This window comes from Rhopalosiphum padi, chromosome 2 (assembly GCF_020882245.1).
Source record: "Rhopalosiphum padi isolate XX-2018 chromosome 2, ASM2088224v1, whole genome shotgun sequence".
Classification (NCBI taxonomy): domain Eukaryota; kingdom Metazoa; phylum Arthropoda; class Insecta; order Hemiptera; family Aphididae; genus Rhopalosiphum; species Rhopalosiphum padi.
Genome location: NC_083598.1, coordinates 85,363,728 through 85,375,786, shown reverse-complemented (window position 1 = coordinate 85,375,786; position 12,059 = coordinate 85,363,728). Strand labels below are relative to the sequence as shown.

Here is a 12,059-nt window from a genome sequence, read left to right as displayed (position 1 = left end):
ACTTTGGCCAACACATATATTTGTCCGGTATAATATTTTTATAATAATTAGATTTTGATTTATTCTCATTTTTTTTTTGTTCGATTAACAGCTCGGGTGTGTATATTAGTTTTTATAGATGCCGTGTGACAGTAAAGCGCTTTGCACTGTTGACTTTAATCTCGCATACTTTACAAAAAAGAATTCTTCCGTCAGATGCAAAAATATTTTCTCCAAATTCCGCAACATTATATTCACGAAAACACGATTGTAGGTATTTTTGACATTTTAATATAGAAAACACGAACACATCACACTATTGCGAATCACGCGGTTGTATAAAAACTAAACCGTTAGTCCATTACTATAGTTTTTTGTATTCGAGATTTATCGACGATAAAATATATTATTACGGTAAAGATTATCGTCTTTGTACCTACCTAAAACAAACTTTGTCTTATTATAGCGAGTTATAGTTGTAATAGATGTATTGTGTTAAATGATTTTTTTTCTTTTCATATTTGCGATATTTACGCAAGGCATAACGATAAGTAAAAATATTAACATAATAAACTATTTTTATTTCAAAATTATGCATTATATTTTTGAAAAATCATGAAATATGTACGGAAATTAGAAATGTACCAAATATACAAAAATATGCAAATTTCACTTTCTATAACTTTTTAGATTTAGATTCGAATTTGTGGTGTCTTCCTTAGCTATTTTTTTAATTTATCAATAGAAATATGCAAATGCATATAATTCCGGGCCCTAATAATTGCACATTTATATATTTAAGCAATCATTTATTTCTGTGAACGATCTGTATTATTTTCATAACCCTAAGGTTATGTTCCTGGGAATTTACAAAAGCGCTAACTCTACCTATAATATTGTTAATAAGCAATTAAATAAAAAAACAATATTGTTTGTAATTTTTTTTATGTATAATATTCACTTTATAACAATTTTGGTAATTTATGAATATTTAAAGATTGTATTTTGCTTAAAATTTATATTAATAAATATATATAATGTATATTCAATATATTATATATATCAGATATTGATGAGATTATTACGTAAGTCAAATCACTGGATTTACTCGTAGTGTTATTGACTTTGATTAACTGTAGTGATAAAATCTATCTCATTAAATAGATTTTATATATTTTTTATAATATTTGAAGTGTTCTGTGTACCGAGCCAATTTTTAAAACGGTACCTAATGGTTAACTGTAATTGATAAAACAAAACACTATAATAGATACCAATAAATAGTTCAAACAATATACACTACGCTCTAATCCATAGATAATGATGGCTAATAATAACACAACAATTTCAGTCTTAAGCAACTTAAAAATATCACGTGATTTGGCTTGTTTAGGTTTTCTTTTGCCCGTATTTTGTCGTGATAGAATAAATAGAAGAAATAAAAATAAAGACATTATAGCATAAAATATACATCAAGTATGATTATTATTATTCATTGCTATTGTATCAATATAGAGAATCCCTACTAATTTATTCAAACGTAATACAATTGTTGTTAGTTGGTTTGCGCGGATTGCCGATAATTCCACTTTTTATAATTGCTGATAATTATGATGAATTCAATCATATTATACTTAATGTTGAAGTATTTCCAGAAAACTCAATTTCAATAATTGTCTATTAATGGCCAACATATTATATAGGTAAATAATTATACATGGTGATACAACAAGCGTGCTAACAGTAATTTTTTTTCTAATAACGAATTTATTCCAACTCTGTTTTGTGGAATTTTTAAATATACTTTGAGTGAATTTTAAAAAACTAATTGAGATTTGTTCGCACTATTTTAGCAATTTCGTATGGCGATATACACACTTTTGTTTTTTAAATGGGAACGCCTCTTTTCTACTCTAAATTATTTAGTGGATTAAACAATTTAATGATTTCTTTAGGTGCACTGCAATCACTATAATGAATAATATATAGTTAAAATGTATTTAATCTTCGTTTTTATACCAATTGTTAGATAAAAACAGCATACAAATTATAGTAGATCATATGCGTGTTAATAAAACTTTAATTTTTATGTTATTATTTTTTTTTTTCGTCTTAAGATATATTCTTTAACATAATGTTTAATTTTAATATTTTAACTTATAAATGATATAAAGTTTTAACATTTAATTTTTTGTTCAATTTATTACAATAATTACTTAATTACTAAATAAAAATTAATGCCCCATGCCTTCTTTTAAGAAAATAAGAATACAATTAATAACCCAATGTTCTTTATTAAAAATAAATAAAAGTACTTTTAGTTGTTATTAAAAGTATGTTGAATGTAAAAAAAAATTGAAAATCTATTAAATGGAATACAAACAGACAAACATAAAAAAAAAACGATAGAGTTCACTGACAAATACATTGCAAAATGGAAATATTATTATACATATAATAGAGTTTTAGAATTTTATATAATTTCAGAAGCAACACATGGTATATTATTGGTATCTGTTAAACTCTCATTATTATACTAATAAATTATGTTTAAGGTAATTACAAATTTTTTTTTCATAATATCATCGTATCATATGACTATTAGCTAAATAGATATTTATGTATGTACTGCTAGTGTAATGGATTTCATATTAAACAATATAACGGTATAAGTGTATAACCACGAAATCATTTACCTATTCTAAAAGTTAGTGTTAGTGAATTGTATTTTTATAATCAACTCTTCAACTAAACAATAAATATCCATACAATTATCGGCTATTTTTGTAAAATATAATTCCATTTAAAGCTCTTCATTTCAAATTCAATGGAGTCTAAACACATATCGAAACAAATTAAAAACATGTATTCAAATTATTATTTTTTACTCTAAATCCAAAATAATCATTTAAATATTAAAGCCAATAATTAAAAATTAATTTAAATTTACCTATACTTAAAACGAATTTTTATATTTTTCATTTAAAAATAATGTGGAAGTCCAAGAATATATATATAAATAAAACTCATGGTGAGTGCATTTTATTAGCATTGCGTTTTGAACTCTATAATTAGGTACATACTTATAATACTTAAAGTAATTAACATTAATATTGGTAAATTATGTATAACGATATACACAGCTGCGTATTGCTATTTTTAACTTAATTGTCTCAAGTTTTTTTGTCGACAAAAATTTGAACATTTTTTCACACATTATTCTACTAAAACTCAAAAGAAAAAAGTCCAAATTTTATTTAAGTATGTTATGTAAAAATATGCGTTTTATACAAACTATAAAGAAATACACTTTTATTTGTGCCACTTTAAAAGCCATATAATCATCATTTTTATACGATAAAAAATTTAGAAAGATTAAAAAAATGGAAGAAGCGATCGACTTGTTTTCGATAGAAAAGATTGCATAAATAATGTGACTAAATTTTATGACGCCTTCTATTAAATTTTGTTGGCAACCAGATATGATTAACTGAGATGGGTGAGTCGTTCACCTGAAAGTAAGTGGAATGGAAGTTTGTCTGATTAAATTTCTCACGTGAATAAAACAATAACAATTGGGACAATAAATATTAATGATTTTTACATATTTTTATTATCAACTAAAATATTAACTAACTAATATATTTTACATTAACAAAGTTTTATAATGTATGCAATTTGCTTACTACTTATTTCCGTGTTAATATTTTAATATGACTATTGTTAGCAACAGAAATTATACTTATCTAATCCGAAAAGTCCGATCTTATCTAATTCTTGTATCAAAGAAAAAAAGAATAGAAAACCAGAAAATTCCATTTACTATATAAATACTATACTTATATATTATAATGAACTGATATAGTTGTTTTACCAACTTGTGGATTTCTTTTGCTTTCTTTTATTCCCTAAAACAGCTTATTTTCAAAAAAATGGCTTCCTTAGGTTTGAAAATGCTTCAAGTGAGTTACTTCCATCATGAGGCGCAGTGGTTTGAAACTCCACAAAACTAAAAATTAGTGAGTCGGTATGTTCTGATACCTAATTATTGTATTTTAATTTTGTATCTCTATGTCTAATGACTTGTTGTTTATTCAGCGTTTTGATATTCAAGCAGTGGCACCTAAACCAGTGTTAAATTAAACCAACAGATAAAAAATTCACTGGTTTTGTTCAATTGGGTGGATTTAGTATATTCGGTACCACATTTTTTGTGCCAAACACACGCATAAGCCATAATCTTAGTAATTAGTACCACGTTAGCCATGTAGCAAAAATATTATATAATATTATTTAATATAAACCGATTTAATAATATTATATTTTCGTATGAAATTGTTCAATATTTTTTTTATTTTACCGCAATTTATTGTCGTAGCATAGACAACAGATCGATCGTGAAATATAATATTGTTGTTATAATAGATATTTTTCATCGTGTCTGGCTTACATGCGGGTAATGACATTTTCGGGCCAATCAATTTGTTTATTCGGTGACGGTGGCTCATTGTCCGTAAAATTCTATAAAAACGTAGTGGCAATGCGCATGTTGCTGATGAGGAATCACATAATTTACGCTGTATACAGGGTGAGCCGTTGCGTCTGAGTCTCGACGGAAAGGCCATTTTCCCAGAGTGCGAAATCACGATAGAAATACGCTCAAATCGGCCACATTGTGTATTGATTGCAGTACTATTATATACAACACCTCATGTTATAATATGGTTTATTATTAAAGTGGGTCTATTATTACTGCGGTAAGTGGTATGATCGAGTTCAACATTGTGTGATACTGCGCATAATATTATAATATAGGTATGTCATTTAAACGCAGTTTGAATAGGTAAATTTAAAAGTGATTTTATATAAACTGACGGTTACATGCACCATGAATAGTGATCAATTATACGGGTTGCCGAACATTTAAACCTACTTTTGCGAGATAATTTATTCGATTTTATTAATCGCGTTTTCAAAAAATTATCATTAAAAGGTGAAATTGACATCAGATCATTTCAAATTAAAACTCGACCGGCAACTGATTAAGTCGTGTTAGGTTAGGTATAATAGGTATTTTGGGTATTAAGCTAGATTTTACATTTCAATACAATATTATAGTATTCGTATATCTAACTACCAATATCGGTGCTATTAATTTATGAAAACAAAATTAATATATTTCAGTACCTATAATATTTACTCATAAATTAATTGTAAGAACTCTTGTAATTTGAAAAATTTCCCAAAATTACAGATCAGGATCAACTAAATGACAATAATATATTTTAGCTGATATTGATATATTATTAGCTTAAAAACAAAACAAAATATGGGTCCATTAAAACCTGCTAAAGCGGTAAAGACGAGAAATATCACGGATTAACTATGTCTCATTTTTACTATGTAAAAATAAAGTTTAAATAATAACACTCAGGATCGTGAAATTTTAATGCAATAATTTATCTTCACTTTCAAATTAATAACGATACGTTATAAGAATAACTATACAATGTTATTTAACGTTGGGACGCACCAAAATCAGCTATATAAACGAGACGATTGTCCAATATATAATAATATCAATTTTCATCCGTAAAATTTTTTTTTTAAATTGATCGTTAACCATATTTTATACTTTTAGAGGTACAACCTTTTAAAATGTGTTCAACAGTTTAACTCGCAAACTATATAAATATATATGTTGTTTATTTTATGGGTGAATTCGCCGAATCGTAAATGTTAGGTATATACATATAATCGTGTCGGTTTTGAAGGCAAATATTTATTTTACTGATGTTCTTTGACACAGCCAACGATTTTCATTACTAAATAGGTACAGTGAAGTTGCGGCGTAAGCTCGTGATGGTAAATAAACTAAAATGTAAATTTTATATTTGCATTTAAAATAATAAACGAATGATTCTAACGGGAATCAGATAAATGATGGCGGTATAGTTGATGCATTAGAGACTGTTAAGGCACGTCGACTGCGTGATACGTAGTTGGATCAATAATGTATATAAAATATAATGAATATTGTCCGAATACCTCGACGAGTGCGACGCCGAATCGTTATAAAATACTATTCGCGAATATATACCCGACCAACACACAAAATTATTTGAGACCTAATTATTGTACGTATTAGTAAATATAACCTTATAATATTTTTAATTATATGTAATTTATATACGCTTTAAGTTTAAAACCGAATTGCAACAGTCGCAGAGGATTAACTAAATAAACAGCGAAATGTATAATTTTATGCATACGAGTGTGCTAACCACGAGTTATAAGAAGAATATTATTTTATTATTTGTATTTTATCGTTGTAGCGATATACGAATAACATCAATACCAAATCCCACCACAGCGGCTACTCTATTAGTTATTTAACATAAATGTTTATTTATATTTCATGTTCTCGTGTTCAATTTGTTTTTATTATTATTTGCTATAACCCTTGGAAAAATTGGCCATTGGGTTTGGTTTACAATTAATATTAATTATATTTTTAAATACTGATAAATAATTTATCGAAAAATTATACGACAGCAGTATATATGTAAACGATTAAGAGATAAATTTGGTCGAGTAGATTGATGGCAACGATGCATTTTACAATACCGGACATCGGGAGATGTACCTATATATATATATATATTAAATTATTTTCTTATTAACATTATATTTACGTGTCACGTAACAAAATAATCCCTGTAGGCTGCCTAGCATCAAGGGAACAATTTAAAATTGTTTTTTTTTTAACTATTGCTTTATCGCGTGCACCGCCGTCGTTTATTGATTTTTATTTACATTTCGCGCTTATACCAACGTTTAATTTAAGCTAGTCGGAGCTGACTATCTAGCTATTTATTAAGTGGCGAACGATTTAGGCAATTTATAGTTACGTTACGTGACAGCCTTTATCGGCTTTATCACACCTTTATTCATTGAATTGTCGAATTTTAATCATAAGTTTTATTCAAAAAGAAAATCTTTATTTAGATAGTGTTAGACTCCGAATTTTAAACTAACTTTAATAACGCCAAAAAAAATAATTTTGAAATACTCAAAATGTATGTGATAAATATCTGTTTTATTATACTTCTAAAAATAGAGTTTTAAAATCTGTGTTAAATCTGACCTCTATAAAATGAAACAAAATTATCATCATCTAAATATTCCGCAAGTTGCGAAAGATTTTCTGTGAGTCAAATTTTTATATTAAAAACGCATCGGCTCCGACACCCTTATAACCATTAAAAACCACAGAATAAATAAAAAATAAAATTAAAATAATAATAGTAAAATTGTTAGCTCAATAATCAATAAATAATTAACTTACATCTACACCTGAACACCAATTTAATGTCCATATTATTACATTAAATGTCTATAAAAACGATTAATTTAACCTTTAACCAATTTAAATGTATACTTTTCTATAACGTGTTGTGTAAAGGCATAATAATAATATCTATTTCATATGAACATAACAACCACACATCTGCAATCGACACTTTTCATTAGTATAGCGCTACTACAATGCATTTTAACAAATAAAACATTTCGCAAATTTAACTCAAACTTATGGTAATCATATTTTGTGTGTTAAACAAAACTCAATATTAATAATAATAATAATAATAATAATAATAATAATTTCAACTTTTTCGGTTAAATGTTACACTTGTATCCAAACAGAGCAAATACATAGTCGTTACAATGACGTGCTCGTCAATCAAAATAATTTATTTAACAATATTATGGACATTAGTCTGCCCGTCGCTACAATGTTTCTCTCTGCTGAGTAAGTATATTATAATAATTTATCATTTACATAATATACAGTTTACAAGATAAGAATATATCAGCTGTTGTGCTTAATATATGTTGTCAAAATATATGTAAATGTTTGTTACAGTTTTTATTTACACAATAATATTAGGTACACGAAAGTACACTTCGAAATTTATCACGAGAAGACATGCAGCTATATAAATCGTATTTTTCGAATTCAAAAATATAACTTTACAACAGTACAAATATAGAAATATTTCAATGGTAACTCAGTTACTATTTATGTGTCAACATTTAAAAATACTTAAATCATTAGTTTATTTTGTACTTTATACATATCATTCACTTCTGGCGTCGTAAATTTTAATAGTGTGTACGATTAAAGTATTATTTAAAAACAAATAGGTTATAAAACAATACTACTATACTCAAAACTCAATAGTTATTATATTATAGTAAACATATAATAATAATAAACTTTATTGCAGAAAAATAAACTCCAATATACATGTAATAAAATTTAAAAATAAAACCAATAATATTATTGATTACAAAAAAAAAATTGTTATGACCAATTTGTTGGTTATGGTGGATGGCGTAGTTAGAACAGCTATTGTAATTACAATGCCAATTTTAGAATAGTTGTACTTGTTTGTTTATTATTGTAAATTGTTTTGTATTTAGACCCAAGCTACATAATTCTTTTGACAAGCATCCAATCACTTCAATCTATACCAATTACGTTAAAAGTGCCCGAAGGAAGTTACGACAAAATCACCGAAGGTATAATTTTCACACAAATATAGTTATTTTAGTGATTAGTTATTTCAGCTTATAAATTAAAATTTACAACATTTTAATTACCTATGTGATATAAATGTGATGACAATAGCTATATTAAAAACGGTGTCATTACTATTAGCATTATTATTTTTTATTCTATTAAATAAAATATACTTTATACATGTTCATTTATTTGTTATACAGAAAGAGAAGGATTTAATACTCTATAATTACTTTTTTTTTAAATATTCTAATATCCATTCTTTACATACAATACTATATATGTATAGTTTACTTCATAACTATTACATAACTTAAAAAACATGTTGCGTGTACTTAGGTAAAAAGCTAATATAAATGCATATAATAAATTACAGCATATCGGGTAAGTAATATTTTAAAAATATTAAAGCATTGTTTTGTATTTATTTACTCAAATAATTGTTAAAAATAGTATATATTGCCACACTGATATCTGATAATAAATCCTAGTATGTAGATAAATATTATCATGATTTTAGTTATATTAAATTGTTAGAGGACGTTTTACCCGTCGTATGTATAATTTCCGTCTAACTAACAAATACTATTATGTTAATTTTACCTTTAGAGTAATCAATTTTTTGTCCATAGTTATTTTTAATATTATAGAGTGAATAAGTTGCCACCATTTATTAAAAAGTAAGAATATTGTCTAAAGCCTCGTGAACATATTGTTTTGATGATTTAATATTTATTGTGTGATAAGTTATTATCATTTTAGAATCGTAAATTTCTATCATTATTATATTATTCAATTAATACAATTTTTGTATTAAACTTATACAATGGTATTAAAACATTTTTAACGTTGAAATTTCAATACGAAGGATTCGATCACAAACCTCCTCTCTCTATTATTGGTACACATGTATATACTCGTATCTGCGATCGTAACTACGATATCTGCGAGAGAAAGTGTGTTTATACGAATGTATACTTATTTAACATTTAAAATATTTTACTTTTGCAGCTCTTAAAAACAATCCTAATTTGTTAAATCAATTAATTGCACAATCTGGAAATCCAAACTCAAAAATATCATTTTTACCTCAGGGAGGTCAACTGACTAATGGTAAATAATAATAATTATTATAATTATATTCATCATCATATTTTTTTATTAAATGTATTTTGGTTGTCTACGAATGTTTATATTTAGAAAGACATTTAACCAAGTAAGTTTATCACATACTGCATATGTGAATAAAATAATTCGGTTAATGTTAAAATAAAAATAGTTTTTGAGAACAAGTTTTAACAATATACATTTTTAAATATTTAGTATTCGTTTAATATATTAACTACCTGTTTAATATTTTAATCATTTTTTGATTAAAATGCACAAATTGTTTCAGGAGTATCCAATTTTTTACCGAATTTTGGTACTGGCCTACCTTCCGTTAATAATCCTGTAACTGTAGCACTACCGACAGAAACTATGATTGGAGGTCAAAAATTCGTATTGACTAATAGAGCCAGTTTATATGGAAATTTATTAAAAAAATTAGCTTCAGCAGTAACATGCCCAATAAAACAATCATTAAATTATTTAAAAAATTTGGGACAAAATCAAGGCGTTACACAAGATGTACTGAAATTGATTTCAAATAATTTAAACAATAAAAATGGAAAAGTAGTTGGAAAAGTAGAAGAAGAAGAAGAGGACGCAGAAGAAGAAGAAGAAGAAGAAGAAGAAAGACCAAAAAGATCTAAAAAGAAAAAAGGCAAGAAAAAGAAGGTTTCAAAAACAAGTGACGACGAAGACGATGAATCGAGTGACGAAGGCGGAAATAAGGCAAAAAACAAAAGGAAGAAAAGGCCGAGTAAAACAAATGCAAACGATAAGAGTCCAGAAGAAATCAGTGAAGAAAAAAACGGTGAGAAGGAAGGTGAGGATCCGAAAAAAAATAGTGGCAGTGGCAGTAGTAGTGGCGCAGGTGGCGGCAGAGGTTCTGGTGGTGATAGTACTGAAGGTGGTAGTAGCGCAGATAGCGGCAGAGGTGCTGGTAGTGCTAGTACTGAAGGTGGTAGTAGTAATGGTAATGGAAGTGGCAGTGGCAGTGGCAGCGGTAGTGGTGGAAATTGAGGATACTGAATAATAGCTATAGTTATACAGAAACAATAAAAGTCATAAAAATTAAAATCGAAATGATAATATGCTGATGGCGAATAAAACGAAAACGAAATAATAACACTTATTATTATATATAAAATAATGTAGATAATTTATTAAAAATATTATTTTGCTAATATAAATAATATTAATCCATAATAATAAATTATATATATATGAGTATGACATATGACTTAAGTGGACGTTTCACCCCGCATGTGTTGTCACCGTCTTACACACGTACCACATGTTAAATTTTCGTTCACCAGTTTCAATAGTGTGCTTTTAGTTTTAATATATTAGAGTGCAATTGACCTATTATCAAACTTTTAGGTTAGAACATTATCCGTGTTCTCTCGTTGGCTTTTTACGATATTTTAATTTTTAGGCGAGTTATGAGTATGAAATTATTAAATATTTGAAAATGCTCATAATTCACATTTAAAAATTAAAATATCGTAAAAAGCCAACGAGAGAACACGGATAATGTTCTTACCCAAGAGTTTGATAATAGGTCAATTCACTATAATATTAAAACTAAAAGCACACTATTGAAACTGGTGACCGAAAATTTAACATGTGGTACGCGTGTAAGACGGAGACAACACATGCGGGTGAGACGTCCTCTTAACTTTTGACACAAAATTAATATTGTACTAAAAAGAACGACTTTCGCATTAAACTATATTATATTATATAATCATATTCAAATGATTTCACACATTTTGTTACGAATTCAAAAGTAAATAATAAAATTTGTTAACACCTTAATTTCTTAGATATTTTAATCTGTATAGATATGTCCTATAAAGTTATCTACCTATAATTTGTACAAGAAATAAAAATAAAACAAGAAAACTATTGTTTTAACAATATCGATTAATGACTATAATGACTATAAATTGTTTTACTAATATTGTTGAATATTAAAATACTTACTAGTCTAAGGTATTTAAATTAAGAGACAAAATATCGATTGTATTATTATTATCATATAAATTTATACGAATATGAGGACATATATTATATCATTTAGGTAACATTCGTAAAGCAAGAAATGTATTGTACAAGATTTTTTTTTTTTTTGTAAAAACGTCGTGACTTGTGACTGTTTACAGAAGGAGTCCTTTATAAAGTCGTATACTGTAAATTATTTATACGTCGAGAGTCTTACCAAGATGGTACTTATATTTGAAGAGGCAATCTTACGATTTATAATCGTGGTTAATAATTCAAGAACTGAGTAACAAATAAGATGATTTGTCATTGCTCTTGATTTTTTGTCACCGGCGCCTAATACTCTAAATTTAAAAAATAGTTTCAGCTTGTTTGATCTTGT

The 12,059-nt window shown here is 26.7% G+C and overlaps 1 protein-coding gene across 2 annotated transcripts; it reads left to right on the top strand.

The window, feature by feature from the left end:
* Nucleotides 1–5,949: 5,949 nt before the first annotated feature.
* Nucleotides 5,950–11,491, top strand: LOC132922814 (acidic leucine-rich nuclear phosphoprotein 32 family member E-like). Of its 2 annotated transcripts, XM_060986526.1 has the most exons (5): nucleotides 5,992–6,116; nucleotides 7,687–7,792; nucleotides 8,467–8,565; nucleotides 9,578–9,679; nucleotides 9,963–11,491. In XM_060986526.1, exons 2-5 carry the CDS (start codon nucleotides 7,708–7,710, stop codon nucleotides 10,691–10,693), a joined length of 1,017 nt encoding a protein of 338 aa, XP_060842509.1. In that variant the 5' UTR covers nucleotides 5,992–6,116; nucleotides 7,687–7,707; the 3' UTR covers nucleotides 10,694–11,491. The 2 variants fall into 2 exon arrangements, with proteins under 2 accessions (XP_060842508.1, XP_060842509.1); XM_060986525.1 differs by lacking the exon at nucleotides 7,687–7,792 and having other exon boundaries at nucleotides 5,950–6,116.
* The last annotated feature ends 568 nt before the right edge of the window (nucleotides 11,492–12,059 follow it).